Source organism: Mastigoproctus giganteus, chromosome 9 (assembly GCF_048544385.1).
Source record: "Mastigoproctus giganteus isolate SK-2022 chromosome 9, ASM4854438v1, whole genome shotgun sequence".
Taxonomy (NCBI): domain Eukaryota; kingdom Metazoa; phylum Arthropoda; class Arachnida; order Uropygi; family Thelyphonidae; genus Mastigoproctus; species Mastigoproctus giganteus.
Window position 1 is genome coordinate 53,326,690 of NC_143583.1, and position 20,390 is coordinate 53,347,079.

At 39.2% G+C, this 20,390-nt stretch overlaps 1 protein-coding gene across 1 annotated transcript in view; it reads right to left on the reverse strand.

The window, feature by feature from the left end:
* Cdc16 (cell division cycle protein 16) overlaps nucleotides 1-20,390 on the reverse strand; it is a 149,434-nt gene that overhangs the window by 119,083 nt on the left and 9,961 nt on the right. Inside the window, exon 2 of the mRNA XM_090380652.1 lies at nucleotides 1,952-2,006. Coding sequence (XP_090236778.1) covers nucleotides 1,952-2,006 — 55 coding nt within the window. The remainder of the gene's footprint in view (nucleotides 1-1,951; nucleotides 2,007-20,390) is intronic.

Genomic DNA, 20,390 nt, shown 5'->3' on the forward strand with positions numbered 1-20,390 from the left:
CAAATTGCATTTAGCTAATGGCGCAATAATAAATGTATATGATGTCTACAAAGTATGTACTTCTACAAAGAACAGAAGAGAAAAATTCCAAATAAAATAAACTGTAAAGTGTAAATTTATTGTTAACCTTTTTTTTTTTATTATTATGTATGTTCCTACTTATAATGAAAACAATTTTTAAAAATATTGCACATATTTAATCTTGTCCGAAAATTTTTTACTCGGGTGCATTTCTTCACTGCACAGCTATAAGAAAAATTAGAGGGAACATTGATGAAGACCTCTCACTCTCATAGTGCTGTTGTTATTTGGTTTTTAGGAGCATTAGCAACTAAGGCCATATTGCTCCGGGGATATAAGGTGGTCATTCCCTGACCTTCTGCATCCTCCGTATTTGGTAGTCATGGGCTCAAACCTCCGTCTAATCAAGAAACGTGTGCTGCTCCTGCCCACCTGGCTACGGAGGTGCCTCTCTCATAGTGCACCTTATAAAGATGTACTATGAGAGTGACAGACCATCACAGATGGCACCAACTGAAAAACAGTTGCATTAGTGTTAGCTGCATGGAATGGATGCAGAGGGCTAGAAGCATGTCATGTGGTCCAATGAGTTCTGATTTACACTTTACAGTACTGATACAAAGCACATATACAGGAAACCATACAGAGCACTCTAACCAGTCTGTACTCTTGAAACTAAATAACAGTACAGGCTGCTGGAGGAGTTGTAATGTGGAGTTTTTGTGGCATACCTTTGGTTCTTTGATCTCAATGAAGAGCACTGAGCAAGCTACAGCATAATCTGAACATTTTTGAGGTACACCTAGTAATTCTGATTGCTTATCCCAAGAGGCAGGCAGGGGGACTTTCAAGATGAGAATGCAACCATCCACCAAGGTGAATGTGAGAAGGTAGTCTGAAGAACATGAGAAAAACTTTAAGCATCTGTGGGATGAATTGGAAAGGTGTGTCATCAACACAATCTTATGCTAGTGTACTTCAAGAAATGAGGACAGATTTTTTACATAAATGCATATAATTTGACAATATAATTTGTGTCACTTTTCTACATTTGACTCCATGCCACATTGTCAGAGCAGCAATTAGACCCAACAGTTGTCTAATTGCTGTTAGTGTAAGCAACAAATATGGTTTGACCACTGTTGGGTCTAACTGTGTCTGTTGGGTTTTACTGTTCCCACTATGCAGTGGAACAGTAAAATTGCCTTTGCTGGTGCTTTTTCTATTGTTTATTCAATAATAAATAGTTATTTTGTGTAACAAATTGTACAATGAGTATCTTTATATACGTATCTAATGAGATTGTAAAAGCTGAGGAAAAACACTTTTATACCACATTAAAATAATTTTTTGTTAGTTTAGTTATCTTCCCTAACACTAGTAACATGGATTACATATAAATGTAATTCATCATATGTTGGTGTTTCAGTTTCATGCATTTTTTCTTTTTTTTTTTTGGCAGTTCAAACAAATCAACTAGCTTTGTTGATATCCTTGCATGCAACAGGCCCAATCCAGTAATATACAATAACTAATAACAAAATTAGTCCACAGGTAACATTTATGAATGCACTAACATAAGGACAAGACTGGGGAAATTTTTATGTAGAACTGACACAAAACATGCAAAGCAAATAAGAAAATTTGCTTAAGGATATTGTTTCATATCATGCTGGCAAATGCAAGTAATTCCTCAAGCTTGGCCAGATGAGAGTTTCCCACTGTGTATTCAGAAACATCCGTAAACAATTTTGTTATTACTGGATGCTAAAGGTTGGGTTAGCTTACATTTAGATGTAATCTGAAAAAAAAAAACAATAACAATAGTATTTTTCTTCACCTTTAATAAATGCATAGTGTACTTAAATGTAAATGCAACAGGCTAGTATACTAGATTACTTTAGGACACACAACTGAGAAAAGTTCTTACCCTTTGACAGGGAAACGGCTTTATCTGCCCAGAATATTGCAGACTGGTAGTGATGCTAAAAGGAGTAAAAAGAATAAAAATGTTTTGAAAATTTTAATTTTATTATCCTTAAGATTTGATATGATGAATTAATAAAATAACTATTTCAGTTAAGGTTATTTCCGAGCAGCACAATGTAAGAGTTCAGTGAGGAAATTTTGCTGCCTACTTTCTAAGGAGACATTAGTAAGCACTGAAACTACTTATTTACAATGGTTATTTCAGTTTTATGCTTTTTTTTTTTTTTTTTTTTTTGGGCAGTTCAAACAAATCAACTAGCTTTGCTGATATCCATTGCATGTAACAGGCATGTAAAGTATATGCAACAGAAACTGCCCAAGGTGCAGGAATGCATAAATAGTAAATGACTGGGAAGATGTTTCTGTATTTGAAGTGCTGTAATAAAATGTAGAATCAGACTTAAAAATTAATCACACAATTCCATTTTATTACATATAATTTTACAAAATCTTTATTACATTAAAATTAAGTAAAAAGTGAGTATTAAAACTTGCTATATTATAGAATATTATCACCCAAAAACTATAATTTTAACACAGCCCAGTAGTGGTTACAACCCGATTTCTAACAAAAAAATCGGCTACACTACATCTGGTTGGTGTCCAACTTTCTTTTTTACTTAAAAAATAAGAGAAAAAGGTATTTTTTAATTCTGTTGGGAGTATACCAATGTCTTGCTTTTTTTATACTGATTTCATTATTATTATTATATTTAATTTTATTGTTTAAATAAAAATATTAAATTAAAAAATTCAGCATTTTTTATACCCTCAATTAAACAAAACTTTTATTAATTCTGCTGGGGGGAGGAAGTTATAAAAAAAATGAACACACAAAAGTACCAGCCCCTTTGATTTTTTGTTTTGTTTTTGATTAGCATTAGTAGAGGCATATGATGCAAGGAATTAAGCTTATGCAGCATCAGCCAAAAAAAAAACGCTCCCATTTCACCCCTCCATTCGCTCCAATTACCTGTCTGGCTCAGTCTTAATTTATTTAGGCTATCAACTTCCACAACAAAGGATGGAAATCTGTTCCACCAACAAACTATCCGGTGGCTAAAGGCAAACCTTCTCACATCTATTCTACATCCGTCTTTCCTCAATTTGAATTTAAGCCCTCTCAGGTGATATTCTGAGCAAGAGGAACAATCCCATCAGCATTGAGTATGCTTAAACCATTCAAGGCTTTATACACCTCAATCAGATCACCTCTCAGGTGCCTAGTCTCCAGACACTGTAATTTGCAAAATTTAAGCCTTTTTTCATAAGCGCAATCCTTTGTTCCATTCACTAATCTTGTTGCCTTTCTCTATACTCATTCCAACAGTTCTACATACTTCTCGAAATGAGACCTCCAGACCTGTATACAGTACTCAAGGTGTGGCCTGACCATTGCCTTATACTAGGGGATAATCACCTTATCCTTGCTAGAAAAATTCCTGTATATCATTGACAAGACACCATGAGCTACTCTTGCAGACCGTCTGTACTGCTCAGAAAACTTCATCACCACCTGCACAATTACCCCCAGGTCTTTTTCGTTCTCTACCACTGTCAGTGTAGTACCACAGAGTTGATACATCACTCTGGGGCAACTGCATTCCCATATGTAGTACTTTACATTTGTCAATGTTAAACTTGATTTACCACCTCTCAGCCCATCTGCTCAATTTTTCTACATCCTGTTGCAGCAGCATACTGTCATTAGTGTCCTTAACAACCCTGCCAACCTTCGTATCATCTGCAAACTTAGACATTAAGCTTGATATACCATCATCAATATCATTCATAAATACAGAAAACAACAATGGACCCAACACTGAACCCTGAGGGACTCCACTCATAACATTAGTCCACGATGAGCAGTGTCCATTGATTACCACTCTCTGTCTTCTCCCCCTCAACCACCCCTTTATCCATAGCAGCAATTTGTCTCCAATGCCACACTGCTCCAATTTGTTCAGCAGTCTTCCGTGTGCAACAGTATCAAAAGCCTTTCTAAGATCCAAGTATATAATATCAAAGTTATTCCCTGCATCTAGTTCCTCTGTGACCACATCATAGTAATCAAATTGGTCAGGCAAGTCTTTCCCTTAAGAAAATCATGCTGTGTCCGAGCTATAACTGAAGTCTTGTCTAAATGATCCTGCAGTGCTTCTTTAACCAGTGCCTCCATTAATTTTCCTGGAACAGAAGTTAATCTAACAGGTCTATAATTACTTGTGTTGACCTTTGATCCTCCTTTGTGAATTGGAGTCACATTTGCACATCTCCAGTCCATGGGTACCTTCCCTGAGTCCAAAGAAGCTCTCATAATTATGGCTAAGGGTTTGCTTACTTCCTTTCCTGCCTCCTTTAATTATAACTGGATAGATCCTATCCACCCTGGGTGCCTTTTTTATGTTTATCTTCAACAAGTTCTCCTCCACTTTCCTCTCAGTTATTACAAAATCAACTAGCTCACTGCCAGAGTTTAACTCACCTCTGGCATTCCCCCTCTCTGAATAACTCCTCATAGGTGAATGTAGATGCAAAATACTCATTTAGTTTGTTAGCCACCTGAGCAGGATCATCAACATTTGAACCATCAATATCCTGTGGACCAATCTGATTCATCCCTTCCCTTCTAGAGTTTACATAAGTAAAGAACTCTGTTATTTTTCTTTGCATCATTTGCCAAAGATATCTCATAATTTGTCTTTGCCTGCCTAATCTCCTTTGTGACTTGGTTACAGACCAACTTATACCTATCATAAGCTTTCATTTCACCCATTAATTTATGTATCCCATGCATTTTTCTTCTCTGCCATATGTCTCATTAGTTCATCTGACATCCATTTAGGCCTAAACCTTGAACAATATTTCTTATTTGGTATGTAAAGCCTAGTAGCTTCCAAGATAAATTCTTTGAATTCTTCCCATTTTGAATTTGCTGTTGGTAACATCATCAGTTTATCCCACTGTATAGAATTTAAATACTGTCTCAGACCACCATAGTCACCGTTAGGAAACAAAAACCCTTCCCTTTAACCCTGATGGTAGTTACCTCTTTGAGTAAATCCCACTTCAGCACACTGTGATCACTGCCACCCAGTGGTTCCTTTATCTGTAGATTCGTAATGCATGAAGAATCACTACTAATAATCAGATTAAGAGTATTACTCACTCTAGTTGCCTCCCAAACATGCTGATGTAGAAAACAATCATCCAATAAATCCACAAAAGCCTTGCTAGTGTGTGAGTGACCAACACAAAAATTCCAGTCAATATCTGGGAAATTAAAATCCCCCATTATAAGACTCTGATTTATTGGCCACTCTATTTCCCTGTACAGTTTCTTATTATACTTATCAGAGTCATAAGGCCTATAACACACTCCTACTCTCAATTTTGATCTCCCAATGCTTATGCCACACCAAACTGACTCAACCCTGCCCTGTCCAGCAATTTCAACTGGCTTTACTTCCTTGGATTTTGTGTTTCTTAACTAATAGCATAACCCCTCCTCCCTTCTATCCTTTCTGTACACATTGTACTCCCCAAATTCCAGTTCTGCATTCCTTATATCTGTGTGACACCACATCTCTGATATCCCAACAATATCTGCCTTTGATGTTTTGAGCAATACCTCAAATTCATCAAATTTATTTACCAAACTCCTAGCATTGGTGTACATGCACCTGTTCCTATTCTTAGCTACCCTAAAACAACCCATGTGTTTACTTGTACCGCAACGACTCCCAGCGTTCTCTGAAATACCCTGCATCTTGTTTTCTAGGCTGCCGCTCATTCCAATAGAAGCAGTGCAAGAATCACTTTCACCTCTGCCAGTGGCTACTGTTAATCTATTAATCCTTGTATTTCCCCCCCCCCAAACTAGCAGTTTTCCGACCCACCTAACACTACCTCAATAGCATCAGCAAATATTCTTGCACCCTTTCTATTTAAGTGTACCCCATCCCTGTAGAAGCAGTCTCTCCTGTTAACAAGTAGACCAGGCTGAAAAAAAAAAAAATAATAATTAATTTCATAAAACTGTTTTAAGCAAGTGAAATATCAGAAATTATGAATGCACAAATATTTCTGCATACATATTATGAATGTAAAACAAAACAAACAAAAAAAAAAAAAAAAATATATATATATATATATATATATATAATGATTTAACATACAGATTACGTACTATTTGCATTGCAGTGGCAATATGAACATTATGACTGCAATGGAATCTACATGTGTGGACATGTGTTTTTGTAATGGGCGGCACCTAGAACGTCAGTTCATCTCCGCCTCGTATCTCTGTGAAGAACAGTACCACTGTAGAAGGGCCAGAAATAAGTAGTGTATGTTTATGTTCTGTTGTTGTGTCTACAGTACATGGAATCTACAGTACAAGATTTGATAAAACACATATATGAATTAGTGAAGAAGAGTAGAACATATATGAAAGAAATACAAAGGTAAATCCATGCACGCCAGTAAAATAATGTTTAAAAATTACATACAAAATACTAAAATTATGCAGGAAATACCTAGTGTATACCTATAATCTAGGTCAGCGTTTCCCAAACTGGGGTCTGGAGACTCCTGGGGGTTCGTAGACCAATCCCAGGGTCAGCAAAAATGGTGGTTGAACGAACGAACGCGCGCGCACACGCACACACACCAATACATTGCTTAGCATGGCTTCAAACAGCATGGGTTTCACTATAACATGGTTTTCAATTCAGTTTCAGTGAAAAATTTACTGTACATATTAAAACTCATTCGATAGCCTCCACGTACTCTACATATATGCTGCATTGTCATAGCCTAGGTATGCATAAATATATGCTGCGGTGTCAATTATTGTCTCACATGCACATGTGCCAATAGCTTCCCTTGGGCAGTCAGCAGCAATGTGCAACAGTGTTCAGTATTCTTAATTCCATTCTGACGAGACAACATGATAGCTTTTCAATACCTAGTGTATACCTATAATCTAGGTCAGCGTTTCCCAAACTGGGGTCTGCAGACTCCTGGGGGTTCGTAGACCAATCCCAGGGTCCGCAAAAATGGTGGTTGAATGAACGAACGAACGAACGAACGCGCGCGCACATGCACACACACCAATACATTGCTTAGCATGGCTTCAAACAGCATGGGTTTCACTATAACATGGTTTTCAATTCAGTTTCAGTGAAAAATTTACTGTACATATTAAAACTCATTCAATAGCCTCCACGTACTCTACATATGCCAATAGCTTCCCTTGGGCAGTCAGCAGCAATGTGCAACAGTGTTCAGTATTCTTAATTCCATTCTGACGAGAAAACATGATAGCTTTTCACTATTTTTAACCCCTTTAAATATGATCAAAATATATTTGCATCTTGGCTAGAAATCACTGCCAACAACATGCATTCTGTTTGGCAGCATGTTTTGCCAATTTCGGAAAATGATTTCACTGATTTTGGTACCAATTATAAGTTTCAGTACCAATTATTAGTGCTAAGGGTCCGCAAAGTTATTTTGATTTTGAAGGAGTCCGTGAACTTTTTTTGATTTTTGAAAGGGTCCGTAGATCTCAGTAGTTTGGGGTACCAATTATGAGTGCTAAAGGTCCGCAAAGTTATTTTGATTTTGAAGGAGTCCGTGAACTTTTTTTGATTTTTGAAAGGGTCCGTAGATCTCAGTAGTTTGGGAACCACTGATCTAGGTGATATTTTCAGGGGTTAATTTCTCTGGTTGAAACGAAAGATTGAAACGAAAAGATTGAAACGAAAACAATGATAAGAGATTTCTCTGTGATAATGAATATGCTGTATGGCTATATCAAAAGGAATCCAGCCTAAATGTTAAGGAATATGTATAAAAATTTTATAATAGAAATTTAATAAATTAGTTATATTAAAATGCATGCATATTTATTATCACTGACTCAGCAGAAAACCATATGAAAACATTTTAAAACAAAAGTAATGAGTAGATTTACTATGTCTAAGCAAGGAATCAATGTAGATCCCTGCTACTGATCAAAAAAATTGAAAGGTAGAGCCAAATTTGCACTAGTCAATTGATTTCATCTAGAGAAAAATATTTTGGATAGAGATGACCTTGTGTCAAAAATGGTAAAATTTGTGATGAATATTTTATGAAATATTAAGTTCAGGCATAATGAAAATCAAGAAAAATATTTCAAATATTAAATATTCTATATATATAATTTAATATTTGACTTAATTCAAAATTAATTAATAAAGAAAATAGTAAAAGAACAAAATATGTTACATCTATAGCTTAATTTCTTCTGGATTTATTCCTGTTTAACTGTTACTTTGTGTCAGTGGTTTGGTGTTGTCATGTAAGTACTCTGTTCTGTTCTAGTATAATTTTTCACTGCACAATATATTTTATATCTTTCACCATTATTTAAGTCTATTGAATTAGTAGGTTGATTAGCGTTTTGGGTTTGTTTCACCCAGTTGGTCACATTGTTGTGGTTGGTTTTTAGTTCCATTTGCAGTGATATTTTATGTGATTTGCACCTGGTGCCTGTGGGAGGGTGTTGCTAAATTAAATTTAATTGGCTTTTAAATTTATATTATTTGGTATTATTAATTAGCATTTCTTCAAAATTATTTGGAGTGGGAGCATTTGCATTCTATAATACCATTTATCTTGATTTACTCCATCTTCCGCTCTTCTTGGTTTGTTACTGTGGTATGTTTAATTTCTATTCGTCACTTACAGATAGCACATGACTGGCATATTTTAGGCTGAGAAATGGCAACTGAAATTTAATATTGACAAATGCAAAGTACTGCATAACTGCATATGGTTAGCAGTAACCCCAGAGAAATATATCAACTGTGTGGTACTACATTCAGGCTAGTGGGAAATGAAAAGGACCTGGAGATAATTGTGCAGTCAGGTATGAAGTTCTCTGAGCAACAGCTAGGCTTCCAGGTCAGCTCATGGGGTTTGGTCAATGATATACAGGAAATTTGCTAGCAGGGATAAGGAGGTGATTATCCCATTGTATAAGGCAATGGTCAGGCCTCATGTTCAGTACTGCATACAGCTAGGGAAACCTCATTTTAGGAAGGATGTAGACTACTGGAACAGGTACAGAGATTTTGGGTTTTTTTTTAGGAGCATTAGCCAAGGCCATTTGCTCCAGGGATATGCAGTGGTCATTCCCTGACCTTTCCGCATCCTCCATATTTGGTGGCTCACGGGCTCGAACCCCGGTCTAATCAAGAAGCATGTGCTACAGACTGCTGCTCCTTCCCACCTGGCTACGGAGGCACCTAGGTACAGAGAAGGGCAACAAGATTGGTGAGGGGGAACAAAGGAGTGCTCTTATGAAGGAAGGTTTCAGTTCTACAAATTTCAGCATCTAGAAATTGGGCCACTGCGAGGTGGTCTGATTGAGGTATTTAAGGCTTTGAGTGGATTAAGCAAACTCACTGCTGATTCTTCCTCTTGCTCAGACTATGCACATGAGGGGATCATAAATTCAAACTGAAGGATGGTCGCATGTGCAGAAATTTATTTGCAGCAAATGGGTGGTTGATTTCTAGAACAAGCTTCCATTTGTTGTTGTGGAAGTAGAGAGTTTGAATAAATTCAAAGAAGAATTACACAAACTATTGGAGGGGATGGATAGGTGAAATAGGAATTTTTTCATTTTTCTTTTATATTTATAATTTTTTTGGATGCTGTATAAGCTTACTTTCATGCATCATTTGCCACTATTAATACTAATACTAATTTGTGTATGTAGATTTGTGTATGTATTGGAAAATGCTTGAGTACTATCAGAAGATCTGAATGATGCATAAGTGTATGGGGATGGCTTTGGGGGGGGCTAAAAGATCCTTGTTAAAAGGGTGATGACTATTACCAAGTTAGACCATTGTGGCAATGAACTTTCCTTCCAGCAAACAGTGTTGCAGAGAATGTTTCCCTACTGCAGAACTACCTTGGATACATCTAAAGCAAAAAGGAAAACTCTACATTTGGCCTGAATAAACAGACAGAAGGCCTTTGACAGGGTATCATATACTGCAATAGTTAAAGCACTGAAGAGAAAACAACTTCCCAAGTCCTTAATAGAGCATATTATGTTGTTTCAACGATTGTGCTCTACCAGTATGAGGTTTCTAGCCAGTGTAAAGTCTTACACCCCACTAATGGGTGAGACAAGGTGATCCTTTGTCACATTTGCTTTTTAACATGGTGTTAGATGCTTTATTTTCAGATTTGCTAGGACATATTGGGTTTGATCTTGGATTTTCCAGGATCACATTCACAGATGACCTCATCCTGATTGTATCAACTTCAGCAGGGCTCCAATGCCTTTTGGAGTGGACTTCTGATTTCAGTAACAAGAGTGGTTTAAGGAGTAACATGGAGAAGTCCTGTAGCTGGTCACTTTGGGCATGAAAAGAAGGTGAAGGTAGAGTCTCAGCTTCTTGATCGGAGAATCCAGACTTACCTCGGGAACTATAGAGAGAGAGAACCTGGAAGTATCTTGGGGTGGGTTTCACTCCAATGGGTAAGGTGTCAGTCAGTACCTCCCTGTACGACCTGCTAGAGAGGCTAAAAACTGCCCTACTCAAGCTCCAACAATGGTTGTCTATCCTCCGAACCTATTTGATACCAAGTTTTACCATCAATTGGTACTTGGGAGGATAACAGCTACTGGACTAAATAGTCTAGATACTCGGGTGAGGTTAGCGGTAAAGCTTTGCCTTTACAGCTAACCTCAAGATACAGTGCCTCCCTAAAAATACGGTGACTCAGTACTTCTATGCTGATATTGTGGAGGGGGTTTGGAAATAACATCATATTGATGGACCATTCCCCCTCCTGAAAAAGTTTCTGATCGAGAGGCTCCGACACTACTACAAGTTTAATAACAGAAATAGCTTCTTTACCAACTATTACAAGGGAGCTGAATAATAGAGATAAGCTTCTGCAAGATGGAGGAATAAGGCTTGATTCGAATGCTTCCATTAAGAAACACTGGAGCCGCCTTTTGCATTTGTCCTATGACAGAAATGGCTTAAAAGAGTCATATAAAGTTTGTGCACAGCACTAGTGGGTGGGAGACGGTACGCAGCTCCTATCTGGCCACATTGCATTTACTGACCTAGTACGAACTAGGATCAATGCCCTTCCTACCCAATCAGTTTGATAAACATTAGCATTAGTAGAGGCATTTGATGCAAGAAAGCAAGCTTATGCAGCATCAGCCAAAAAAAAAAACCACTTCCACTTCACCCCTCTGTTCGTTCGGATTACCTGTCCAGCTGAGCCTTAAACTTATTTAGGCTATCAACTTCCACGACAAGGGATGGAAGTTTGCTCCACCAACCAACCACCCACCGGCCAAAGACAAATTTCTGCACGTCTATCCTACATCTGTCTTAGCAAGAGAAAGAATCCCATCAGCATTGAGCATGCTCAAACCATTCAAGGCTTTATACACCTCTATCAGATCAATTCGCTGGTGCCTAGTCTCCAGACACTGTAATTTGCAAAACTTAAGCGTTTCTTCGTAAGAGCACCCCTTTGTTCCATTCACTAATATTGTTGCCCTTCTCTGAACTCGTTCCAGCAGCTCTACATCCTTCTTGAAATGAGGCCTCCAGACCTGTATACAGTACTCAAGATGTGGCCTAACCATTGCCTTATACAAGGGAATAATCACCTCCTTATCCCTGCTAGAAAAATTCCTGTATATCATTGACAAGACACCATGAGCTACTCTTGCAGCTCGTCTGCACTGCTCAGAGAACTTCATATCTGCCTGCACAATTACCCCCAGGTCCTTTTCATTCTCCACCACTGTCAGTGTAGTACCGCAGAGTTGATACGTTGCTCTGGGGTTACTGTTTCCCATATGTAGTACTTTACATTTGTCAATGTTAAACTTCATTTGCCACATCTCAGCCCATCTGTTCAACCTTTCCAGATCCTGTTGCAGCAGCATAGCGTCAGTAGTGTCCTTAACAACCCTGCCAACCTTTGTATCATCTGCAAACTTGGACATTAAACTTGATATCCCATCATCAATATCATTCATAAACACCGAAAACAACAACGGACCCAACACTGAACCCTGAGGAACTCCACTAATAACATTAGTCCACGTTGAGCAGTGTCCATTGATTACCACTCTCTGTCTTCTGCCACTCAACCATCCCCTTATCCATAGCAGCAATTTGCCTCCAATGCCACACTGCTCCAATTTGTGCAGCAGTTAAACTTCAATGTTAAACTTCATTTGCCACATCTCAGCCCATCTGTTCAACCTTTCCAGATCCTGTTGCAGCAGCATAGCGTCAGTAGTGTCCTTGACAACCCTGCCAACCTTCGTATCGTCTGTAAACTTGAACATTAAGCTTGATATACCATCATCAATATCATTTATGAATACAGAAAACAATAATGGACCTAACACTGAACCCTGAGGGACACCACTAATAACATTAGTCCACAATGAGCAGTGTCCATTGATTACCGCTCACTGTCTTCTCCCCCTCAACCACCCCTTTATCCATAGCAGCAATTTGCCTCCAATGCCACACTGCTCCAATTTGTGCAGCAGTCTTCCATGTGCAACAGTATCAAAAGCCTTTCTAAGATCCAAGTATATAATATCAAAATTATTCCCTGCATCCAGTTCTTTTGTGACTGCATCATAGTATCCAATCAAATTGGTCAGGCAAGACTTCCCCTTAACAAAACCATGCAGTGCTTCTTTAACCAGTACCTCCATTAATTTTCCTGGAACAGAAGTTTAACTCACAGGTCTATAATTACTTGTGTCAGCCTCTGATCCTCTTTTTGTGAGTGGGGGTCACATTTTCACATCTCCAGTGTGTGGGTACCTCCCCTGAGTCCAAGGAAGCTCTCATAATTATGGCTAAGGGTTTGCTTACTTCCTTTGCTGCCTCCTTTAATATAACTGTATAGATCCCATCCACCCCAGGTGCCTTTCTTGTCTTTATCTTCAACAATTTCTCCTCCACTTTACTCTCAGTTATTACAAGATTCTCTAGCTTACTGCCAGAGTTGAATACACCTCTGGCATTCCCCTCGCTGAATAACTCCTCATGTGTGAATGTCGATGCAAAATATTCATTTAGTTTGTTAGCTACCTGAGCAGGATCATCAACAGTTGACCCATCGATATCAAGTGGACCAATCTGATTCATCCCCTTCCTTCTAGAGTTTACTTAAGTAAAGAACTCTTTGCTGTTTTTCTTTGCATCTCTTGCCAAAGATTTCTCGTAATCGGCCTTCGCCTGCCTAACCTCCTTTGTAACTCGGTTACAGATCAACTAGTATCTATCATAGGCTTCTGTGTCATGTGTTAATTTGTATGTATCCCATGCATTTTTCTTCTCTGCCATATGTCTCATTAGTTCATTTGTCATCCATTTCTGTCATCTGTCATCAATGGACACTGCTCATCGTGGACTAATGTTATTAGTGGAGTCCCTCAGGGCTCAGTGTTGGCTCCATTATTGTTTTCTGTATTTATAAATGATATTGATGATGGTATATCAAGCTTAATGTTCAAGTTTGCAGACGATACAAAGGTTGGCAGGGTTGTCAAGGACACTACTGACACTATGCTGCTGCAACAGGATCTGGAAAGGTTGAGCAGATGGGCTGAGAGGTGGCAAATGAAGTTTAACATTGACAAATGTAAAGTACTATACATGGGAAACAGCAACCCCAGAGCAACGTATCAACTCTGTGGTACTACACTGACAGTGGTAGAGAATGAAAGAGACTTGGGGGGTGGTTGTGCAGGCAGATATGAAGTTCTCTGAGCAGTGCAGACGGGCTGCAAGAGTAGCTCATGGAGAATTGTCAATGATATACAGGAATTTTTCCAGCAGGGATAAGGAGGTGATTATTCCCTTGTATAAGGCAATGGTCAGGCCACACCTAGAGTACTGTATACAGGTCTGGAGGCCTCATTTCAAGAAGGATGTACAGCTGCTGGAACGAGTACAGAGAAGGGCGACAAGATTAGTGAATGGAACAAAGGGGTGCTCTTACGAAGAAAGGCTTAAGTTTTGCAAATTACAGTGTTTGGAGACTAGGCACCAGCGAGGTGATCTGATAGAGGTGTATAAAGCCTTGAATGGTTTGAGCATGCTCAATGCTGATGGAATTCTTCCTCTAGCTCAGAATAATCACTTGAGAGGGCATAAATTCAAATTGAGGAAAGACAGATGTAGGATAGACGTGCAGAAATTTGCCTTTAGCCAGCGGGTGGTTGGTTGGTGGAACGGACTTCCATCCCTTGTCGTGGAGGTTGATAGCCTAAATAAGTTTAAGGCTCAGCTGGACAGGTATTTTGAACGAACAGAGGGGTGAAGTGGAAGTGGGGTTTTTTTTTTTTGGCTGATGCTGCATAAGCTTGCTTTCTTGCATCAAATGCCTCTACTAATGCTAATGCTAATTTAGGCCTAAACCTTGAACAATATTTCTTAGTTGGTATGTAAAGCCTAGCAGCTTTCAAGATAAGTTCTTTGAATGCTTCCCATTTTGAATTTGCTGTTGGTAACATCATCGGTTGGTCCCACTGTAAAGAATTTAAATACTGTCTCGGTCCATCGTAGGCGCCTTTACGAAAGCAATAATCCTTACCTTTACCCTTAATGGTAGTTACCTCTTTGAGTAAATCCCACTTCAGCACATTGTGATCACTTCCACCTAGTGGTTCATTTATCTGAAGATTCTTAATGCATGAAGAATCGCTACTGGTAATCAAATCAAGAGTATTATTTCCTCTAGTTGCCTCCTGAAAATGCTGATGTAGAAAACAATCATCCAATAAATCCACAAAAGCCTTGCTAGTGTGTGAGTGACCAGCCCCCAAATTCCAGTCAATATCTGGGAAATTAAAATCATCCACCATTATAAGGACTCTCTGATTCGCTTTTTTTTTTTTTTGGTAGTTGTTGGCACATCGGCTTCTGTGGCCATAATGCACCTCCAAAGGTTTTTTGCAGTACTTTGATCCAAGCCCGAGGCGGTATTTGAACCCGCGACCTTTGGGTTGCCAGGCAAGCACTTGACCCACCTGGCTAGCCCGGTCAGCTCTGATTTCCTGGCCCACTCTATTTCCTTGTACAGTTTCTTATTATACTCATCAGAGTCATTAGGCCTACAGCACACTCCTATTCTCAATTTTGATCTCCCAATGCTTATGTCACACCAAACTGATTCGACACTGCACTGTCCAGCGATGTCGACTGGCTTCACTTTCTTGGATTTTATGTGTTTCTTAACTAATAGCATAACCCCTCCTCCCTTTCTATCCTGTCTGTAGACATTGTACTCCCCAAATTCCAGTTCTGCATTCCTTGTGACACCATGTCTCTGATATCCCAACAATATCTGCCTCTGATGCTTTGAGCAATACCTGAAATTCATTGAATTTATTTACCAAACTCCCAGCATTGGTATACACGCAAGTATATGGTGTACATGCACCTGTTTCTATTCTTCGCTTCCCTAACACAATCCATGTGTTTACCTGTACTGCAATGACTCCCAGCAGTCTCTGAAATATCCTGCATCTTGTTTTTCAGGCTTCTGCTCATTCCAATAGAAGCAGTGCAAGAATCACTTTCACCTCTGCCAGTGGCTACTGTTAATCTATTAGTCTTTGTATTCTCCCAATCTAGCAGTTTTCCAACCCACCTAACGCTGCCTCGATAGCATCAGGCAGTGTTAGGTGGGTAATATTCTTATTCTTGCACCCTTTCTATATTAAAAATTGTATCCCATCCCTGTAGAAGCAGTCTCTCCTGTTAACAAGTACAGTCCAGGCTGAAAAAAATTCTACCCCTTGAGCCTTGCACAATCTTTCCAGGGCCAAATTTATCGACAAGGCTCTCATCATATACTCCCTCCTATCATGTCTGGGCAGAATTGCAGACACTTTCAAATTCAACCCTAATTCACGGCTTTTTTTCAACAGTGACCTGTACTTGTTAAGTAATTCTGCCGGTCTCCTACTCTTGATATCATTAGTGCCAACGTGTACAACTATATCACCTTTTGTGCCCTTAAAAGATGATATCTGCTCTACAACGTCATCAACCTTTGCCCCTTGCAGACATACTCTGGTTCTGTTCCACCTATCCTTTTTACAAAGGATGTTTCCCATTTCCCTGACAATAGAGTCGCCAACAACTACTAGTTCCTGTGGGACCAGCGCATTCTGCCTTGGGGGGTTGCCGCTGTGTTGCGTGATGATCAAGTGCAAGTTCTGGCATTGATGTGGGCAGCTGAGAGCTTGATGGGCCCCTCAATTTAGTTCCTTCGAGGGCATCCACCCTGTCCTTCAAGCTCTCATATAGGCCCATAACAACGCTGAGTTGTTGCCTGATTTCGATACACTCCTTGCATCGCGCACACACAAAGACATCCCCCATGGCAATATAATGTCCCGTACCTGAATGCTCCACAAACATCATGCAAGCAGTGCATTTTAAAAGGGTGTGATTCAGAAGGAAACTGCCCCCCCCCTCAGTTCTCCTCTGAGCCACAGCAGTTCCATTAGCTTGAGCCTTTTGCTTTGCTGCTCTGGTCTGAGTCATGATTTCTATTAATTTAAATAAAATTTCAAAATTTGATAATAAAAAATTTGATAATAAATATTTGATAAACAGCCTGGAAAGCCAGTTGCTGGGGATTTCAGGAACTGCTGTGTGTCATGAAACAAGTAAATATATGGGCTATGTAAGACTAACTAAGAGTAAGAAAAGGTGCATGTATACTTACATGTACACCAATGCTAGGAGTATAGTAAATAAATTTGATGAATTTGAAGTGCTGGTTAAGACATCCAAGGCAGATGTTGTTGGGATATCAGAGACCTGGTGTCACACAGATATAAGGAATGCAGAATTGGAATTTGGGGAGTACATTGTATACAGAACGGATAGGAAGGGAGGAAGGGTTATGCTGTTAGTTAAGAAACACAAAATCTTAGGAAGTGCATTCAATTGACACAGATGGACAGTGCAACATTCAATCAGTTTGGTGTGTCATAAGCACTGGGAAAGCAAAAATGAGGGTAGGAGTCTGTTATAGGCCTAATGACTCAGACGAGTACAATGAACAATTATACAGAGAAATAGAGTGGGCCAGTAAATCAGAGCATCTTATAATGGGGGATTTTAACTTCACAGATATTGACTGTAACTTTTGGGATGGTCACTCGTGCACTAACGAGGCTTTTGTGCATTTATTAGATGATTGTTTTCTGCAACATATAGCAACATGTTAGAGAGGCAATCAGAGGGAGTAACATTCTTGATCTGATTATCAGCAGTGATTATTCATGCATTAAGAATTTACAGATAAAGGAACCACTACGTAGCAGTGATCACAGAGTACCAATGTGGGATTTACTTAAAGATATAACTACCATCGGGGTAAAGGGAAGGGTTTTTGCTTTCATAAAGGCAACTAACAGTGGTCTCAGAGATTTTTTTAGGTTCTATACAGTGGGACCAACTGATGATGTTATCAACAGCAAATTCTAAATGGGATGCATTCAAGGAAATAATTTTGGAAGCCACTAGGCTTTTTGTTCCAACTATGAAAAACTACTCTAGGTTCAGACCGAAATATATGTCAGATGAACTAATGAGACTCGTGGCAGAGAAGAAAAATGCATGGGATGCACATAAATTGTCAGGTGACACAGAAGCCTATGGTAGATACAAGCTAGTCTGTAATCAAGTCACAAAGGAGGTTGGGCAAGTGAAGGCAGACTATGAAAAATCTTTGGCAAAGGATGTAAAGAAAAACAGTAAAGACTTCTTTACTTATATAAACTCTAAAAGGAAGGGGATGAATCAGATTGGTCCACGTGATATCAATGGTTTGAGTGTAGATGGTCATTCTCAGATAGCTACTGAACTAAATAAGTATTTTGCGTCTACATTCACACATGAGGAATTATTTAAGGAGGAGAGGGTCAGATGTTTATCAAACTCTAACAGGGAAGTAAATGATTTTGTAATAACTGAGAGCAAAGTGGAGGAGAAATTTTCAAGTTAAACATAAGAAAGGCACCTGGGGTAATAGTAATGGAGATGGGATCTATCCAGTTTTAATAAAGGAGGTGGCAAAGGAAGCAAATCCTTAGCCATAATTATGAGCGCATCCTTGGACTCGGGAGAAGTACTCACGGCCCAGAGATGTGCAAATGTATCTCCAATTTACAAAGGGATATCAAAGGGTGACACTAGTAATTACAGACCTGCTCGTTTTGACTTCTGGTCAGGGAAATTAATGGAGTCACTGGTTAGAGAAGCATTGCAGGATCATCTTGACAAGACAACAGTAATAATTCAGACCCAGAATGGGTTTGTCAAGAGGAAGTCTTGTCTGACCAATTTGATTGGATACTATGATGTGATCACAAAGGAACTGGATGCAAAAAATAATTCTGATATCATATACTTGGATATCAGGAAAGTTTTTGATACTGTTGCACATGGAACACTACTGTACAAATTGGAGCAGTATGGCATTAATGGTAAGTTGCTACAATGAATAAAAGGATGGTCGAGTGGGAGAAGACAGAGTGGTAATTAATGGGTACTGCTCAATGTGGACTAATGTCATTAGTGGTGTCTCTCAGGGTTCGGTGTTGGGCCCTTTGTTGTTTTGTATATTTATCAATGATACTGATGAAGGTATATCAAGCTTAATGTCAAAGTTTGAGATGATACAAAAGTTGGCAGGGTTGTTAATAAGAGTAATGGTAGTATGCTGCTGCAAAAGGATCTGGAAAAGTTGGGTAGATGGGCTGAGAAGTGGCAACTGAAGTTTAACATTGACAAATGCAAAGTACTGCATATGGGTAGCAGTAACCCCAGAGAAATGTACCAAATACGTGGTGTTACACTCAGGGTAGTGGAGAATGGAAGAGACCTGGGGGTAATTGTGCAGTCAGATATGAAGTTTTCTGAGCAGTGCAGACATGCTGCCAGAGCAGATCATGGGGTCTTGTCAATGATATATAGGAATTTTGTGAGCAGGGATAAGGAGGTGGTTATCCCCTTGTATAAGGCAATGGTCAGACTACACCTTGAGTATTGCATACAGGTCTGGCGGCCTCATTTTAGGAAGGATGCAGAGTTGCTAGAACGAGTACAGAAAAGGGCAACAAGACTCGTGAAGGGAACAAAGGAGTGCTCTTATGAAGAAAGGCTTAAGTTCAGCAAATTGCAGCTTCTGGAAACTAGGCACCTGTGAGGTAATCTGATTGAGGTGTATAAGGCCTTGACTGGATTGAACAAGCTCAATGCTAATGCAATTCTTCCTCTTGCTCAGATTACAAACCTGAGGGGGACATAGATTCAAACTGAGGATAGACAGTTTTACAACAGATGTGCAGATGTTTGCACATGGAACACTACTGCACAAATTGGAGCAGTGTGGCATTGGAGGCAAATTGCTGCTATGGATAAGGGGATGGTTGAGTGGCAGAAGACAGAGAGTGGTAATCAATGGGTACCGCTTGATGTGAACTAATGTCATTAGTGGCATCCCTCAGAGTTCGGTGTTGGGCCCTTTGTTGTTTGTATATTTATATGGGTGAAATGGGAAGTGTTTTTTTTGTTTTTTTTTTGGCTGATGCTGAATAAGCTTGCTTTCTTGCATCATATGCCTCTACTAATGCTAACTTGTACTATTTGAAACTTGCTGCTATTGTTGCAGATTGATACGGAATAGCTTAATGTATAATGTAAAACTGGATAGCGCAATATGTAGCACTGTATTAGGAATCTGTTAACTTAGTATAGTATTGGCAGTTAATCAATTAAATTTATAAATCTTATTATTTTTTATTGTTAATTAAATTGTATTTAAATGGAAATCATGCCCCAGACTAGAGCAGCAAAGTAGCAAACGTGCTGTGGTTCAGTGGAGAACCGAAGGGGGCGATTCTCCAATTCATCAGTCTAAAGAAATGTGCAAAATGTGACATGTTTGCAGACCTTTCTGGAACACGACATGATCTAGCCATGGAGGATGTCTTTGTGTGTGCTGGGTGCAGAGAATGTGAAAAAATTAGGTGCAAACTCAGCATTCTGCTGGGCATCTATGACAGTTTGAACAGTCAGGTAGATGCCCCTCAAAGGAATTAAAATGGGGGCCCATCACGCTCCCAGCTGCCCAACTCAATGCCAGAGCTCACGCTTGTGCACCAGTCAACACAGCGGCAATTTTCAAGACAGAATTTGCTGGTCCCACAGGGGCTAGTTATTGTTGGTGACTCGGTTGTTAGGGAAATGGGATATATTGTACAAAAAGGATAGGTGGAATAGGAC